At 42.7% G+C, this 19,689-nt stretch overlaps 1 protein-coding gene across 4 annotated transcripts in view; it reads left to right on the forward strand.

The window, feature by feature from the left end:
• Positions 1 to 19,689, forward strand: part of TNFAIP8 (TNF alpha induced protein 8) — a 128,679-nt gene that overhangs the window by 72,158 nt on the left and 36,832 nt on the right. Inside the window, exon 1 of one of the 4 annotated variants that reach the window (XM_089673269.1) lies at positions 16,538 to 16,689. The exons of the other annotated variants lie outside the window; for them this stretch is intronic. Within the exon in view, the coding sequence (XP_089529395.1) occupies positions 16,659 to 16,689 (31 nt within the window). The 5' untranslated portion in view covers positions 16,538 to 16,658. Of the gene's footprint in view, positions 1 to 16,537; positions 16,690 to 19,689 lie in introns of those variants that run through there. 4 annotated transcript variants of the gene reach the window in all.

Consider the following 19,689-nt stretch of genomic DNA (forward strand, 5'->3'; position numbering starts at 1 on the left):
ACCACAATTAATGCATACAAACGCAACATTTATAAAAATTTAAAGTAAAAAATAAACCTATGCATTCTGTATACATTATAGTATATACTGTACATACACTGCACATATATCAGCTTTTCCCAACTGGGGTACTGCCTAAAGGCCTCAGGGGTGCTGCAACATCCTGGCTGAGAGTCTTTCAGATCCCACCAAGCTCCCGCTTGCATTTATTATTTTTGTCAAAAAGGTGAACTTATCCTTTTATTATGTGTAACAAAATGGAATGACACAGGTAAAAAGTATTGAACAACTGAAGAAAGGGAGGTGCGAAAAGGCATGGAAAGCCTAGACACCAGTGTAAATCTATCAGTAACTGGAAAGTAATCCTGCCTCTTGTTAATGCAAATTAATATCAGCTGGTTCAGTCTCAACTGATGGCCTATAAAAGTGTCTCATTAGCAAGGTATCACACAAGAAACATCTCATGATGGGTAAAAGCAAAGCTCTCTCTCAAGACCTTTGCAACCTTATTGATGCAAAACATACTGATGGCATTGGCTACAGAAGGACTTCTAAACTTCTGAATGGTCCAGTGAGCACTGTTGGGGCCATAATCCAGAAGTGGAAAGAACATCATTTCACCATAAACCGTCCACAACCAGGTGCTCATTGCAAGATTTCTGACAGGAGTGAAAATAATTAACGGAAGAGTTGTCCATGAGCCAAGGACCACTTGTGGAGAGCTTCAGAAAGACCTGGAATTGGCAGGTACAATTGTTTCAAAGAAAACCGTAATGCACTCAACCATCATGGCCTGAATGCACGCTCCCCTCGCAAGACTCCATTGAAGAAAAAGCATGTTGAAATTTTAAAGTTTGCTGCACAACATTTAGACCTGTGAAATACTGGGAGAATATACTCTGGTCAGATGAGACCAAAACTGAACTCTTTGGATGCCGTAATACACACCATGTTTGGAGGTCAAATGGCATGGCACATCACCCCAAAATCACCATACCAACAGTGACATTTGGAGATGCGAACATCATGGTGTGGGGCTGTTTTTCAGCATACGGTACTGACAAACTTTGTCGTTAAAGGAAGGATGAATGGAAAAATGTGCCAAGACGTTCTTGATAAGAATCTGCTGCCATCTACCAGGATGATGAAGATGAAACGAGGGTGGACATTTCAGCAAGCCAATAATCCCAAACACAAAGCCAAGGAAACTCTCAATTGGTTACAAAGAAAGAAAAATAAAATAAAGCTGCTGGAATAGCCCAGCCAGTCACCTGACTTGAATCCAATAGAACATCTATGGAAAGAACTAAAGATCAGAGTTCATAGAAGAGGCCCTCGGAACCTTCAAGATTTGAAGACTGTGTGGAAGAATGGGCCAAAATCACACCTGAGCCATGTATCCAACTAGTTTCTCCATACAGGAGGCATCTTGAAGCGGTCATTACCAACAAAGGATTTTGTACGAAGTATTAAATACATTTCAGTTAGCGGGTTCTATACTTTTTTTTTTCCCTGTGTCATTCCATTTTATTACACATAACTTAATTCCGGATCTTATTTGTTTTGGTTTCTCTGTGTGTATGGCTTGCATGGGTTGTTACTGATATGTGGTGAAAATTTCATGTCAATAGCACCTTTTTAGAAATGCATTTACTGAGCTGCTCCTCTAAAAAGTAAATCATGCTCAGATCACTTTTCAGAAGAATTTAACATGTATTGATGAGGTGATATGTCGCCTTCTTACCACCTGTTTTAACCCCCTAAATACAGCATCATTGTACCACAACCATGTGCAATGCATGTGGTTACAGGGCAGTTGTAGTGCAGCCTCATTAATCTGGGGGTATACTTCCAGCAGTGACCACAGCATGTGTATGTCCCTGGCTTTTGCCACTGCAGTTAACGAAGAGAAGTTTGGGGTGGTAAATACTCATTTTTACCGTCCCTCCAAACACATGTACGAGCCCTGGGTTCATATCTGTGTGGCTGCATGCTGCCTGTATTCATTCATTTCAGTGGGCTTCCCTGCCAGCAAAAACACAGGGAAAGAGGTCCCTGGCTCCTTTTTTTTTCTTTTTTTTTTTTCTCCAAGTCACATCATGGTTGTCAATGCATGGGGTTACTATTAAGAATGAATGACACTCCTGCGTATCAGAAATGCACAGTTAATTTTGTATAATGCCTATGGACCTCCACTCTTTGATATCAAATCCACTCCTCCTTGAAGTACTGCAAGTCCCATCATGCCTCTGCCTCTGGGAGTCTTTCTTATAGCTGTCAGTCTTGAATGCCTTATGGGACTTGCAGTTCCTCAACACCTAGAGGGCCGTAGTTTGGACACCCCTTTGCTCTATTACTTCTTTTCAAGCCCTTTCTTAGTAGGTTTGCTAGTGTGCTCATGAACATAACCGTATTGAAAGACTCGGTTCTGGCTTAACTTTTAGATAGTGAAGCTCTGCTTCTTTCCATCATCTGCAAGCAAAAACTTTTTTTTTTTTTTTTTTTATGCATGTGATTGGGTATTCTTGCAGTGAAACGTCACCACACTCCACCACTTTTAAAGCGCAACTTCAGCTGAAACTTTCTTTGTTAGTGTAAAGCAGGGAATGGTCTGTCTGACTCCAAAGATTTCCCTTGTTAATTAAAACACATGCACAAGGAAGATTCAGCCACAATAAATGTTTGGTGAATGTCACATTCACTACTTTTATAAATATTATATGCCCCCTAGTTAGTGTTACTAAACCCACAACAGTGAAATAAGTCTGTATAGGGGTTAATCCTCTGCATTGTGTAAAAACGCTGATTGATCCTGTCTTCTCTGATCCTCTCCTTCTTCCAGTGCCCCCCTCTTATCTTCTGATAAGACATAACGCGTGGCATCACTCTGCACATGCTCAGTTTGGTATGTATTGCTAGAGAGGTTTTTTTAATTTTTTTTTTTTTTTGCGAGAATGCATGTGATCAGCACAGGACCAATCGGCACTGTCCAGACAGAGGTCAGGGGTTATGCATCCTCCTAGAGAAAAATTAAAACTCCTCCTACAAGCTTTAACCAGTGCTCTGCTGGACACTGATAGAAGTCGCAAGACTGCTAAATACCTTTTTTCTCATCAGCAGTTTATATTTAGTAACATAATTGTATTTTCATGTCCTTTGTACTTTGGAAGACCAGATAGAGTGAATGCAGGGTCCTGGGTTTAGTAACACTTTAATACATGAAGTGGTCCACAGCAGGGGTACAATTTGCTTTTAAATTAGAGGGTCCCTTTAAACTTTTTAGCTCAGAATATATACAAAAAGATTCAGAATATCTGCTCTGCATGGCTATATGGCCTGAAAACCGTTAGTATAATACACTTTAGCAGAGAGGAAATTCAATACGGTAATTACCTGTAATGGCCTAAATTCAAGACATAAACAAAGGCCAAATGGATATACACCAAGGGTCTTTGTCCGCTGGAAATTTAACTAGTATGGTTACAGCAACATGTCTGATTTGTTTATAGATTATTTAGCAGCTAATCCTTTATAAAACCACCTAAAGCACACATGAATCCTTTCTTTGTTTGTAACTACTTTATGGATTGTACGATTTATCTAATTGTTTCATGCTTTCCAAAGGACAGCAGTAGAAAATATATGGACTGTCCTTCTAGATTTGTAGCATCATGTAACACTTTTGCTGTTTTAATTTAAAGTTTCATATAACATGCAAGCTAAATATATAGTTTCAAGTTTTGAAAAGTAGAAACTATCACTGCACAGTTTTACCTACCAAAATTATTAACATACCCATAGTACTGGCCATAGCAGCCTCATTTCTAAGTGCTGCCGCAGATGTTGCCAGATACCCATGCCAGTCAGATCTCCGTATAGGTGAAGATTTTTTACAAATATAAAAAATGCAGAACATATACTGTATACAAACTAAATATATAGTTGCAAGTTTTTTTTTAGGCAAAAACTAATACGCATTTTTACCTAATCAATGAAAAACATTAAAATACTTTATAGCACTGGCTATAGCTGTCACATGTCTACAGGCAGCAGCAGATACTGCCAGACACTGCAGGCTAAAGTCACTGGCAGTCCAGGGCTCTGAAAAGATCCCAATTATTTGGTCGGTATCCACCCAGAAGCCTGGACTAGCACTTTGCTCAGCCTTTCAGCAATCCGACGACAACTTGAGCCAGCCCATGCTGTGAAGCCCAGCACTCCAAGTGAGCACTGGAGGGGCAGAGCAGAGAGGCAGTGAATGACGGTCAGGAATCTTCTCAGAGCAAAGGGGAGAATTGAGTGAGCAGCGGTGATTGATCGCTCAGTTCTCACTACAAAGCTGGTGGGGGACAGATGCAGCATTGGACCAATGCTGCATCAACCTAGGTTAGTATACATGATTTTTTTTTTTTCCCCCAAGTCCATACTTTAAGTAAAGAACCATTACATAGGACATTGTAGACGCCCATTGTATTGTGTATGAGAGATAGGTGGAGATGGGAGGGTAGAAATCTCTCCACCAGAGTCCCTGAGATTTATATTTGTCGCCTGTGGTTGACTCAACGCATCAGCATTTATCCACAATTCTGTACCCCGGTGTTTCTCCATTTTTAAGCTAATATTTGTTGATTTCTTACAAATAGTCCCTAATTGTGTTCAAATGTTTTCAAAATAATCCTTTATGATATTAGATTATGAAATATTAACTGACAATTTAGGTTAGTACTTGCTAAATCTACAGACTTTAAATGCTATAATTACTGTAAGATGCATTAGCATTAAAGATTACAATTCACTTCACTCAGTTGGACAACTAGCATTTTCACAATGAGGACATATTGGAAGCCTACATTTACAACCACTGTGGAGGGCTGCTATAGCTCTGCAATCTGCAAAGCTTGTGCTCACTGCTGATTGGAGAATTTTAGCTCTGACTCAGCAGGGAGTTTGTCTGCAGAGAGGCCACTGCTTCCACGCAGGGAGCTAAGGTCCTTTACAGCATGCTGGCAGTTGACAAGCTTTTCTACTCAGGCTGGGTGCTTTACAACTTTTGTACATCTTTTATTTTGATGCCCCTGAGATGTATTTAGCTGAATTGAAATGAAAGTTTTTAGTTGGGATTTAAAATGTAAATGTTGAGCAAGCAAGGTTTCAGCCAGAGCCTTGGTAGCAAATGCGCCTACAAATTAGGAATGTGCAGCTTTTGGAAACTGCTGCTTTTGATGTCAACAATAATAGTATCTTTTAGAGCTCATTCCTTCTAAGGACTCAGAGCCAACCCTGTGGTGACAATCTGTTCAATCCGTGCGCTTTCCCTGATTGTCACCTTTCCATAGCAAAGTCATCACAGGGCAAGTCGTTTTTTTTTTTTTTTTTTAAATCAACAATCGTTTTGCAGTATTGTTTTCAATGATTGGCCTATCTTACTTAGTGCGAGAATGCAAGCTGTTCTCTTTTATGCTCAGGAAGTTTTGCATTGTGCGGTACACGAACATAAGACTGAAATCATCTTTGAGGATTGCTACTGGCCTCCTATATCTAAGCATTTGAAATAGGAACTCCCAGTTTTGGTTCAGAACAAATAATTAGCTGACATTTTCCAATCCATCATCTCATAGGTTGCTGTAGTACAGGGCATCATGATTTATGATTACATGGCAACATATTCACCGTGGCTCCAGATTTCACGAATTGTCATATGTATCTAGTTTTTCAATTTTTTTTTTTTTTTTTTTTTTTTTTTTTGCTTTCTCCCAAATACCAGCAACGCACTAGCTGTGGCCATATGCATACATATTCAAAATCCTCCATTAAAGAGTATGTGCCACTATGACAGGTTCAGGCAGGGCTTGACAAATCCTAAGTGCCAGGTGGCCATGGTGACTAGAAATTGTGTCCTGGAGCCTGGGTATTTGTTAACCCATTCACTGTCATTATTTGGGTCCTTGTTGATGTCTTAACATACTCCTTGATGGGAGATTTTGATTGTATATAATTAATTTGCTCTGAAGAGTGAACTGTGCACAGTATTCAATATGGATCATTCTATAGCCTATCTTGTTAGGATGCGTGAGCATACCTTGCAAAAGTAATTATCCCCCCCCCTTTTTTTTTTTTTTTCTCTCCTGCTTTGGTAATTACAACCTGGATTTTTTAGGACATTATACTATGATGTGCACAACATGCCTGTAATGGTGCAAAAAATTTTTTATTGTGGCACAAACAGCAATGAAGACAAAAAAACTCTGAAATCTTGAGTGTGCGTCTTATTATTGACTTTTTTTTTTTTTGTCCAGTCTGTGGGTTACCTTCTCTTACCTGGTTCGTTGCGGTGCCGTATTCTTTCCAATTTATCATTCATTTTTTGGTGCGCCATGGGCTGTGCAAGGTTTGAAATTTTTTTTTTAATTTGCCCCCCAGCCCGCCTTCTCCATCAAGACCAACAACATCACCATCAGTCCCTCCCCTCAAGCCAGAGTACTAGGTGTCATCCTTGACTCCAATCTGTCCTTCCAGCCCCAGGTCCATTCGCTGACAAACTCATGTAGAGTTAATCTCCGCAACATCTCCAAAATATGACCATTCCTAATTCCGGAAACCACTAAGCAACTCATTCACTCCCTTATTATTTCACAACTTGACTACTGTAACTCCCTCCTCACCGGCTTACCTTACCACAGGCTATCCCCGCTTCAGTCTATCTTGAATGCTTCGGCCAGACTCGTCCACCTTACTAACCGCTCCGTGTCCGCCACCCCTCTCTGCCAATCTCTTCACTGGCTTCCGATTGCCCAACAGATAAAATTAAAAATACTAACATTGACGTATAAAGCTGTTCATAATACTGCCCCAAACTACCTCACCGATCTGGTATCCAAATACCACACAAAACGTACTCTCCGCTCCTCACAAGACCTCCTACTCTCTAGTTCCCTGGTCTCCTCCTCCCATGCCCGTCTCCAGGACTTCTCCAGGGCTTTCCCCATCTTCTGGAACTCCCTACCCCAATCCATCAGACTATCACCTACTCTCCTCACCTTTAGGCGCACTCTGAAAACCTATCTCTTCAGGGAAGCCTACCCAGCCCTCAGCCAATTACTGAACTCCTCCACTCTTCCTACCACTCCATCCCTCACTGCTATTTCCTCCTGTACCACTATCCCCTCCCTCCTAGATTGTAAGCTCCAAGGAGCAGGGCACTCGAACCCCTCGTGTATTGAATCGTATTGTTACTGTACTGTCCCGTGTACTGTCTCCCATTATAATGTTATAATGTACAGCGCTGAGCAAACTGTTGGCGCTAAATAAATCCTGTATAATAGCCCAACCCTGATTTATACTTCTTCAGAGCTTTGTCTCTGACCTGTTAGAGCTCCTTGGTCTTCGTGTAGCTTGCTTATTACAGGTGTTGTGTTTATATTGACTGCAGTGAAAGTGGAGTTTTGCCATGTTTACCATGATACATGTGTAAAAGTGATATTTAAAGACAATTTTTATATATATATATATATATATATATAACAAACCTGTTATACTTACCTGCTCTGTGTAATAGTTTTGCGCAGAGCAGCCTCGATCCCCCACTGGTGCTCCTGGCTCCTCCCCCCTGCCAGTTGCCCCCAGAGCAAGCAGCTTGCTACAGGGGCACCCAAGCAGGCTCACTCCCGAGCTGCTGCTCAGCATGTTCATTCACACACAGAGCTGCAAATTGGCACCCCCTCTCCTGTGATTGGCTGTGATAGCCAGTGGCTCCCGCTGATGTCTCGGTCAATGATGAGGGAGCAGGCGGAGCCGAGCGGCAGGAGTGAGGGAGTGGCCGGAGTGACGGAAGGAGCAGCACTTCCTGGATGGATCATCGTGGGAGCCAGGAACTTTTTATTGGAGACTAACAGTTACAAAGAAGGCCCAAGGGGCTATAACATCCAATACAATCATAAAGTCTCTTCCTCTGATGAAGTGCGTGCGCACGTAACGCGTAAGGAGGAGCCAGGACGTCGTGCCGCTAAGCCGCCGGAGCCATGTGGAGGCCCGGCGGCCATCTTTGATTTTGGAAGGAGTATTTATTTGCAGAGCCCACTACTGAGATCCAGTCCCCTGACCCAGAGAAGGAAGATATCCTGTAAATAGGCACCCTCTTCTACCTATCCCTTAAAGGGACCTCTGGTACCTGGATCCAATAAATCTGATTCCTGGGCTCTTTGCTGATTACCACACTGAAGGATGAGTACCTAACCCTGACCAGACCGATATCTGATGAGGAAATCCCTAGATGTGATACTTCATGCGTATAACTATTACGCATCTGGTGAGTGCGTAATTCTGCTATTTCTCATGGAGCACCGCCATTGATCCTACCAGTTACCTGGCACTTTTAGTCACACAGACTGTTGCTTACATAGAACTCTGATTTATTGTTGGAGAGTGGGGAGCATTTCTTCCTAGATATCGTTGATGTGCAGTGGAGGAGTGGTGGCTTTCTTTGGTGGAGCTGTGATTCCTTTTTGCTGTCTAGTGGATCTATCCTGCCCCGTTTTTGTCTTCACCGTGTGGATCTTCTTTGATCAAGGGAATACATCTACCCTCTTCATGCTGATGACTACTTTCTGAACTCCATCTTTGCTACATTGCACTATTTATGTGCACTTCTGGTCAGTGTGCATTGTTACCCGAGGTCACCTTTATTGGGACTTTTTTTATATATATTTTTTTATGTCACATTTATAATTTTAGCGCTGCACTTTATATTGTATTTTAATGATGAGGGAGCGTCCCTGGAGAGCCGAGGCTTTAAAAGGGCTCGGGTAAGTATTACAGGAGGTTGGGGGGGGGGGGGGGGTTGCTGCACACAGTGTTTTGTTTTGTTTTTTTTCCTTTACCTTAATGCACAGAATGCATGAAGGCAGAAACCTTGAGCCTTTACAACCACTTTAAGCTTTGTCCAATTGCCCACTTGGCAATTGTTATTCCTACAGACCACTGATGTCAAGTTATTCCAATTGACTAATGTTGTAGAATTTATTATTTGTTTTTGTTAGGAGCATACAAAGCATTGCACCCACAATCACCCGATCATGGGTGCAATGCAGGATTTTTGCAGACTGTCAGTGTAAGCTGTTTGCTTGTATGAGTAGGCAGTTACACACTGACAGGAAGCATCAATGAACTAGATAGAGTTCTCAACAGCACCCTGGTACTTCATTGAGAACTACAAGCCAAAAACTGCAAAGGCTGTTGGTACTTGTAGTTGATTCATTCACAGAATTCTGTGAATGAATGACGTAGCCCTGTGGGTGGAGACCCGCACAGCCACACTTTCTTCAAATAGTAACAGCAGGCATGGGGAGAACCAAAAAATTGGGTAATTTATTTCATTTGTTTGCCCTAAAATTCACTTTAGTGTGTTTTTTACTGAAATTTTGCATTTCGTAGACCTTTGCGGTAATATCCTGTGACATAAAAGATTTGAACTACCACTGTTTTATTCTCTAGGGTGTCTGCTTTCAGAAAATCTATAATGTTTGGGGGTTTTGTGTAATCTTCAGACCTAAAATTATTAAATGTTAAAAATTTTTGCAAAACCGCTCTGGCAGCGAAAGGGTTAATTTTACGCTACTGACTATTGTTGCCGGGGAATTTTTTTGAATTCCACTGACCTCCAACACTAAGGCAGTTTGTTAATCCTACGGGCTGCAATTCAAACCCAAAGCAGTCTGACTGACACTGGAATGGCCCTTCATTTAAAAGTTTAGAAACCCCCTTAGCTATAGAATAGGTGAATCTTGAATAAAGGTAAGATGTCATGCCTTCTCTAAATGAGGCATGGTTACAGATATTTTCCAAAAAATATATACTTTTTTTTTTTTTTTTTTTTTGCAAAGACCTGTGAAAGTAGAAAACCCAAAGCCAACAGGCAGTTATTTTGAACTAAAATTGGCTTCTAGGCAGTGTTCAGAATATAAAAAGCAGCTGAGGCTGCAATAATAATTTTCAATCCAGAGTTGTCCCTCACAGTACTTTTTTTTTTTTTTTTTTTTTTTTTTTTCCATCACAAGATGTCCTCCATCTTTCAGGAAAATTGAGGATATACTATGAATGCAGGGCATTATGGTCCCATCACTTGTGGCCCCATGCCTTTTCAATGCTAGTATACAGTAATCAGCCATAACTTTATGACCACCCATCTAATATTGAGTAGGTCCCCCTTCTACTGCCTAAACAGCCTTGACCCGTAAAGGCATGGACTCCACTAGACCTCTGAAGGTACACTGTGATATCTGGCTCCCAGCCATCAGTAGCAGATCCCTTAGATCCTGTAAGTTGGGGGATGGGGCCTCCACAGATTGGAATTGGTATTCCAGCACATCCCACAGATGCTCAATTGGATTGTGATCTGGAGAACTTGGAGGCCAAGTTAATACTTCAAACTCAGTGTTGTATTCCTTGAACCAATTTTGCAGTTTATCATGCTGAAAGGGGCCACTGCCATGAGGATGTTTAGTTAAGTGATACATGTCAAGTAACATCCACATGAATGGCAGGACCCAAGGTATCCCAACAGAACGTTGTCCAAGGCATCACACAGCCCCCACTGGCTCACCTTTTTCCCCATACAGCATCCTGGTGCCATCTCTTCCCCAAGTAATCGATGCGCTCACCTTGCCATCCACATGGTATAATAGAAAACTGGATTCATCAGACCACCTTCTTCCATTCCTCCATGGTCCAGTTCTGATATGAGCATGCCCATTGTAGGTGGTTTTGGCTGTGGACATGGGTAAGCACAGGCACCCTGACTGGTCTGTGGCCACGCAGCCTCATACACAACCAACTGTGATGCCCATTTTTCTGCTTTCAACACATCAACTTCAGGGACATGTTTACTTGCTGCCTAATATATCCCACCAACTTTCAGATGCCATTGCAGTAAGATAATTCATGTTATTCACTTAACCTGTCAGTGGTCATAAAGCTATGGCTGTTCAGTGTATTGAAGCCGAGAGCGGTGCTGGTGTGATGACCACGTTTCAGCAGAGGCCACCCCTTGGGCCAAAGAAAAGGAAGACTGACTGTGTCACAAGACATTTGAAGAAAAGTAAGTATTAAAAAGAAAACTAGAACATACAGTGTGGGGAGCCTCTAAGGAGGTGGGTGTCAGGGGCTGAGCCTGGAATTTGGTATTATTTATGTTTGTAAGCCCAGATAGACTGTGTGATATACTTTTCAAGTATTTCTGTGTCATTATACTGTACATGCAGGGCACTGTGATGTTTAACCCCTTGCATACACAGGATATCCTCAGCCTTTGACACCCAGGGTCATTCGATTCCATTTAGCAGCAGAATTTAATTATTGCAGAGTACAGAACTGAAGAGGTGAGTATTGCAGCTTCAGTACATTTTATTCTTTTTACTGTTTTGACTAATTTTTAAACTGTGAGTAAGGTGAGCCCAGGCAGCAACTGTGATTTTCATGCTGCAAAAATTACTAACTTACTATGTAAATATGTGTATTTCTATTACAAAATTGCCTTCTATTTTGTCAGTATATTTGGTGTTTATATTGTAGCTCTGGCTTCTCCCGTATCTAGAGATAATGATACCTTTTACTGTTGCCAGAAGACAGTTTGCTTTCCTACTTTGATAAATGTAAAATTATTATTTACAGCTCTGCATAATTTTATAGCCTTACAATGTGTTGGGGGAACCAGCCCCAACAGAAATACAGGGCCCTGGCCTTGATACTATTTTAAGAAAGCTAGTTGCCTCTGCTTGTCATGCCGATCCTCTGCCGTAGAACATGTAGAGTAGATCAAGAATTATCACTATGCATGCCACATGCTTGTTCCAGTGCAGTGACACAAAGTTGCTGAATTCTCATTGCTGTTTGTACTCCACTGGAGAAATTCACCCCTCTATTTGTCCTGGAGACCATTGTCACTGAGACATGGAAATCAAACGTGTCATCAGAGCAAGAGGTAAGGGGAAAAGTTCCATTGGGCAAATGTTCTGGTGACAACTTTAGTAAGAGATCTTCTCATTTCCCATTGCATCTCCAGGACAGGAAGTGAAGTCTCCCCAGTGGGACACAAAAAGCAAAACAAATCTCATGGGGGTTTTAGCCCATTCACTCTGTACCCAAAACAAAAAATATTTAGGCTGTGTATGTACACTTTAGCTTACTTTCTCATTTAGCATTTTGTGAATGTGTGCAAAATTGGCATGGGCAAGAACACCCAGTAATTTTTTAATTGACAAAAGTTACAAAATAGCTCATGTACCCTTTTTTTTTTTTTTTTTTTTTTTTTTTGCCTTAAAGCTCCAGGTAAATGTTGTTTTCCTGTACAGTGGGGCTGTGTCTGCACTGCACGGGTTCACTGCTTGTTTTGTCCTAGGGGAGAGGTCAACGGAGGTATACTTACTTGATCCGCCAATCCTCCCTGCACAAGACTGGTCCCTTCAGCTTAACCCACCCCCGCCCCCAGCTGTCCAGCAGTCTTGAAAATGGACTGTTCATGATCTCAGCACACTTTATAGACAGGAATAGTCCACCGCTGGACCATGGGGGAGCACGGTTTTCAAGACAAACGTTAGATCAGATGAGTATGAACTCTGTAATCGCCCCTAGAAAAAATAAGCAGTTGGCTCATGCAGTGTGGGCACAGCCCCACTGCATTGTGAAAAAAATAAAATTGCCCGGATGCACTTGCTTTCTTGTTCTATGTTTGGGTTGGCATTAAAATGAATGGCAACATAGAAGCAACACGTTATTTGATGTTTTGTAAATGTGCGTAACATTGCATGAAATGCTCAATGTGAATGCAGGCCTAATTAATGTGAGTGTTCTTCCTTAAAGTGTATGTATGGGCAAAAAAGGAATTGCTGTATTCAGTACATCTCTGCAACACCGGTATATTTCCATATGTTTTGTTCTTTTAAAAATACTGCAAGTACAGAGAAATCCCTCTAGATCTGTTAAAAATGGTGTGAACTCCTAATTTTCTACCTTAAATGACAAATCCATGCCTCTAGGGCACTGAAATTGTCAGCCCTGCCCAGTTCTCTCCTGCTGGACTACAGATCATCACCTCTCCTTATCTCCCTTTTAAATTTCAGTGCAGAAGAAACAGAGTTCTGAGTTTCAACAGGAAGTTAATAACTCGCTCTATTTCTGGCAGGATCAACTGGTATTTTTCTGTTCTTGAAGTGTTTTAAAGAGAAAAAGATGGGGAAATAAATAGTGCAGAGATGTACTGCATATATTATTATTATTATTATACAGTATTTAGCGCCAAAAAGTTTGCTCAGCGCTGTACAATATAGTGGGGGACAGTACATGAGACAATACAGTAACAAAACAATACACGAGGGGGTCAAGGGCCCTGCTCTTTCGAGCTTACAATCTACGAGGGAGGGGATAGTGGTACAGGAGGAAGTGGCTGTGGGGGGATGGAGTGGTAGGAGGAGTGGAGGAGATCGGCTGTTAGGTGAGGGTGGGGTAGGCTTCCCTGAAGAGGTGGGTTTTCAGGGTGCGCCTAAAGGTGAGGAGGGTAGGTGACAGTCTGATGGATTGGGGTAAGGAGTTCCAGAGGATGGGGGAAGTCCTGTAGTCTGGCATGGGAGGAGGAGACCAGGGAGCTAGAAAATAGGAGGTCTTGTGAGGAGCGAAGAGTACGGGTTGGGTGGTATTTGGGTATCAGGTCAGTGAGGTAGTTTGGGGCAGTATTATGAATAGCTTTGTACGTCAGTGTTAGTAGTTTGAATTTTATGCGTTGGGCAATCGGAAGCCAATGGAGGGAATGACAGAGGGGGGTGGCAGATACGGAGCGGTTGGTAAGGTGGATGAGTCTGGCCGCTGAGTTCAGGATAGACTGAAGCGGGGATAGTTTGTGATGAGGTAGGCCTGTGAGGAGGGAGTTGCAGTAGTCCAGGCAGGAGGAAGTGGAGTGACATCCAGTCTGATATGTCGTTCAGTAGGCAGGTGATTCGGGTGGAGACTGAAGGGGTGAGGCGAGGGGTAGAGAGGTAGATTTGCGTGTCGTCGGCGTAGAGAGGGTAGTTGAAGCCGTGGGAGTGTATCAGGTGTAGATGGCGAAGAGAAGGGGCCCAAGGACAGAGCCTTGGGGGACCCCAACAGAGAGGGGGAGGTGGCAGCGCTATAGGTAACACTGAAGGAGTGCTGGGATAGATAGGAGAGCCAGGAGAGAGCGGAGTCTCTTGTTTTTTGCCGAGATCTAGACTTGATGTTCAATTTGTGTGCAGGAATGTACATAGCCTGAGCATGATGCTAACTACTAACCTTCTATTTACCCCATTTGTGACTTGCTCTTCAGCACAAGCACACAAGTGCACCCAAGAACTAACAGCTGGCTCTCATATGTGCTGTCTCACTAGATTCAAAGGACTGCTTAGATTAAAAAAAAAACTGAAGAGCAAGTGATTGTTTGGCTAATTTATAAAAATGTGTCAAAAGTGGAGCAGGTGCCTCAAAACAGTTACATTTAGGGTTTCAAATGAAACGAGACCTAGGGTGTTGCTGTCTGCTGAACGCAACCAATGCAAGTCTATGGGGCTGCTCTGGTGCATTTACAGAGTTAAATCCGGTCCAAAGGAGGTGACATATCGCCTCCTCACCACCTGTCAGATGCATTTGAAAGGTGATACACCACTGGTTGCTTTTCGGAGGTGCAGAAAGAGCTGCTGAAAGAGAGTGATCTGTAACAGAGCACAACCCAATGTTATAGCAAATCTCCAGGGACTCTAGCAATTTGTAGCAGCAATTTAGTTGCTAGTGTCGGGGACTAAACATATTCTCTAGCTAGAGATCTAATCGCTGGAATCCCTGGAGATTTGCTATAGCATTGGGTTGTGCTTAGCTACAGATTGCTTTCTTTCAGCAGTTTGCAACTAACCTATGTAATTGCTGCAACATTTCATAGAAAGGCATTAAGGGTCTGTTCACATGTGTGACAGCACTTGCCAAACCTCTAAAAAGTGATCCATGGTGAATCCCCGTTCAGAGGTTTTTGGCAGGCAATGAGGAGGCAATATGTTGTCTCCTTACCACCTTAATTAACCCTGTAAATGCCATCCCAGAGTGACCTCAAAGACTTTCCTTGGTTCAGGTGGGTGGATGGGGGGAGGGGTGTAAAACTGCAGCTCTACCACTTGGTTTTACCACCTCTTAGGCTGGCCATACATTATACAATTCTCTTCCAATTTTCTGCCAAATTTCCTTTAGATTTACCTTCAACTGTTTAGTGCAAGGGCCTGCCTAATTGGATACAACTGAAAGTGTTTAGGTTTGTCCTCCTATTATATGGTTTTTGGTAAATCTAAAGCAAAAATCTCCAGATAATTGTATAATGTATGGCCAGCCTTAGACATGTGAATGAAGCTTAAGAGCAATAATCACTAGTGGTTTTGCTGCCAAGTTGATAGATCTCAATCTTTGAACAACAGAGTGACAAAGCATTAAAAAAAAAAGTACTGTTCGTGTTCCCATAGAAAATCTTTGTGATTTTCTTATCGACAAACGACTGTAACTAAAACAGGGGGGCTTAATCACTTCCATGTGACCGGAGCCTTACAGATCAATGCCAGCAATTGGCAGCAATTTGCTGTAATGTTGGATTGTGATGTCTGCAAATTGCTGAAGGAGAATGATTTGTAACAGAAGTATAGAAATTGTGATGTGGTGTATTAAACACTGATTGTGTACACAGTTTGGATTGTGGTCACTTTTTTTTGCTGTGAATGGGCTGCAATTGAAGCTGTTGGTGCCCCCTTTGAACAATTGACTTTTTTGTTGAGCTGGGTGCAATCGTCGTTTGCCAAAGGAGCCGAGTCGAGAGTTGTTGCCCGGACAGCTCTTGAATCCGATTCAACACTGCCACGCTCTTGAATCCGATTCAACACTGCCACTGTTTGGGTATTCTGGCAGCCGCGGGTGCCGACAGTGGAGATTTGTCCATTCACGCGGTTAGTGTTGATACATTCTCAGATTTCTATTGGCCGGCTCGCAAGCTGAAGGAAATAAATCTGTGTGTATGGTCAGCTTTAGTTTCCAGTACTTTGTTTCCACTTTGTGTGTTTGTTTTGATTGCAGCTTAGAAATGTTTTGTTATTCCTGTTCCTTGTAGCAGATCTGCTTCCATGCACCCAGCCCTGGCAGTTTACATGACACACCTCTGACTGTGTCAGTTTGTAGGGCTGAGCTCTAGTAACATCAATGCTCAGTGTTGAAGTTGTTGGCTCTGGGGCATCCAGCTCTAACAATCACATTAAAGAAATGCTGAAGATAGAGCATTGCTCACTGAGCTCCTTTCCTGTAATCCATTCATGTTCCAGCAAGCTACACCCCACCCTCCCAAAGTGATGATATAATAAGGAACCTCTCTGTGTAATGTTATGGCAATGCAGATCTGCACTTCTCAATAAGCGTCTGTGTTGAAGGTGCTGCTTCTCCAGACAGTGGCTGAGAAGGGGGAGGGGCTTTCTCCCCATTCTGCCTGCATGCGATTGGCCAAACTTGCAGAACTTTCCTCTTTTCATTCTGACTTTTTTTTTTTTTCTCTTTTTTTTTTGCGAAGTTGACTTCTGTGCTTCTGCTGAGAGTGCACGTCAGCTGTAATCTGTTCTCCAGTGGCTCACACTGACACCATGAGCTCAGAGTCAGATGAACCAAAAGACGGTATGTTGATCTGCTTCCTATTTTCTCAACTTCTTACACTGGCCAGCCGGCTGCCTAGGCACGTGAAAGAGAAATGTGAAGTTTGCTGTGGTTTTAGCATGTCAGCCATTATAGCAGAACCATCTGAAGACGGTTTATGTAGAGTATCTGGAAGGAGAACACAAGGAATGGCAGCATTTTTTTTTTTTTCTTTTTGCTGGTGGGTTATTCAAGGCCAGAAAGCCTCATGGTACATTAGAGAGAGTAGTGCTGATCACTTTAAAACTTGGCTCAGTGTCTCGTTTGTTGTGGAGGGGAAGCTTTCAACTACTGCTGCTGCTCGGAGGGAAACGCTTGCAAGTTTCAGCTGAGCAATGAAGAACACTATTTTTGGCACACTCGCTGCTAAACTGTATTTCCTCCTTTTTTTTTTTTTTTTTTTTCCTTCACCTAACTTTTATTTCACAGAGAAAAAGCCAGAGACTGGCGAGGGCCGGGTACTATGAAAAGCTTTAATTTAAAACTCTGGAAACCTGGACGCACTCCAGACAAAATACGGTTATTCAGAGTTGGTGCTTGATCCAGCTTTTTTTTCTCTACTAATACAAATGTGAGTGTATGTATGAGTGAATGTGTATTTTTAATCAGTGTGTATACACATACACACACATACTGATTAAAAAGTGTTCCTTTAATTTTTTTGAACAGAGTATAGCATCGAGTCAATTAAACTCCTGGGCTATTGATCTGGTCAGTTAAGTAGCAGAGGCAGTTGTTGTTCAGTTTCAGCTGCTTTGGTGTTAATGAAATTAACAGCAGGTGCACTAGATGGGCAACAATGAAATGACCCCCAAAACAGGAATGGTTTTGCAGTTGGAGGCCACTGACATTTTGTTCCCTACCCCTCTTTTCTGACTGTTTTTCACTAGTTTTGCATTTGGCTAGGGTCAGTATCACAACTGGTAGCATGAAGAGATACCTGGACCCTACAGAGTTTGCACTGGCAGTCCAACTCCTCCAGGATGGCACATCAATACGTGCCAATGCCAGAGGGTTTGCAGTGTCTCCCAGCAAAGTCTCAAGATCATGGAGGAGATTCCAGGAGACAGGCAGTTACTCTTAAGAGAGCTGGACAGGGCCGTAGAAGGTTCTTAACCCATCAACAGGGCTGATATCTGCTCCCTTGTGCAAGGAGGAACAGGATGAGCACTGCCAGAGCCCTACAAAATGACCTCCAGCAGGCCACTGGTGTAAATGTCTCTGACCAAACCATAAGAAACAGACTTCATGAGGGTTGCCTGAGGGTCTGACGTCCTCTAGTAGGCCCTGTGCTCACTGCCTGGCATCATAGAGCTTGATTGGCATTTGCCATTGAACACCAAAATTGGCAGGTCTGCCACTGGCGCCCTGTGCTTTTCACAGATGAGAGCAGGTTCACCCTGAGCACATGTGACAGACGTGAGAGGGTCTGGAGAAGCCGTGGAGAAGGTTTTGTTGCCTGTAACATCGTTCAGCATGACCTTTTGGTGGTGGGTCAGTGATGTACTGGGGAGGGATGCACAGACCTCTAAAGGCTAGACAATGGCATCCTGACTGACATTGGGTATCGGGATTAAATCCTTAGACCCATTGTCAGACCCTGTGCTGTTGCAGTGGGTCCATTGGCTCCTCCTGGTGCATGACAATGCCCGGCCTCATGTGACGAGAGTATGCAGGCAGTTCCTGGAGGATGAAAGAATTGATACCATTGAATGGCCCCCCCGCTCGCCTGATCTAAATCCAATAGAACACCTCTGGGATATCATGTTTTGGTTAATCCGGCGCCACCAGGTTGCACCTCAGACTTTCCAGGAGCTCAGTGATTCCCTGATCCAGATCTGGGAGGAAATACCCCAGGACACCAACTGTCATCTCATTAGGAGCATGCCCCAATGTTGTCAGGCATACATACAAGCACGTGGGGGCCATACAAACTACGGAGTAACATTTTGAGTTGCTGCAATGAAATCTCAGCAAAATGGACTAGCCTGCTGCATCATTTTCAGTCTGATTTTCGGGGTGTCTTTGAATTCAGTCCTCTGTAGGTTGATAATTTTCATTTCCATCAAATGATGGGGCATCCTTACGTTTGTAACACATTACCCAATCTATATCAGTATAGAGATCTAGCATGAGAATTTTCCCCATTGAGATGTGATGTGTTTTGAATGTGTTCCCTTAATTTTTTTTTTTTTGAGGCGTGTGTGTGTGCGCGCGCACCGGCTACTTAATTAGGTACGCCTTGCTTGTGCCAAGAAAATGTCCCCCACATCCTTAACCATTGATACAAGTTAGGATGGATCCATGCTTTCATGTGGTTACGCCAAATTCTAACCCTACTATCTCAATATCACAGCAACCGGTCTGCCCATTCTCCTTTCATCAACAAGGCATTTTCATCCACATAACTGCCTCTCGTGTGTGTGTGTGTGTGTGTGTGTGTGTGTGTGTGTGTGTGTGTTGGGCAGTGCCAGGCAGCCTTTCTCAATGCAGTACCAACACACACCATTGCACTGCAGTGATATGTGTTGATAAAAATTAGGACATGCTGCATTTTTATGCAGCGGAGTACAGCACATTGCAACACATCATTGTGCATAACCACTTTAAGCTCTGTAGAATTTTACCCCCTTCATAACCAGGCCATTTTTTGCTGTTTGGCACTGCGCTACGTTTAACTGGCAGTTGCGCAGTCATGCAATGCTGTACGCAAATAAGTGCGGTGGGCAATTTGACACTGTCACTTTGTTAGAAACTGGCTGACACTGACTTCACCAGTGACACTAATACAGTGATCAGTGCTAATACTATATGCTGTCACTGTACTAATGACACTGGCTGGAAAGAGGTTAACATTTAGGGACAATCAAAGGGTTAACCATGTGCCTAACAATGTATAATATGATTAATGTGTGGTGTTTTCAGTAAGCAATGTACTGGTTTTACTCCCTATTTTGCAGGGAGAAAAAAAAAAACAGGCAC

This window comes from Staurois parvus, unplaced genomic scaffold (assembly GCF_062004578.1).
Source record: "Staurois parvus isolate SC_StPar_1 unplaced genomic scaffold, SC_StPar_1.0 ptg000004l, whole genome shotgun sequence".
Classification (NCBI taxonomy): Eukaryota; Metazoa; Chordata; class Amphibia; order Anura; family Ranidae; genus Staurois; species Staurois parvus.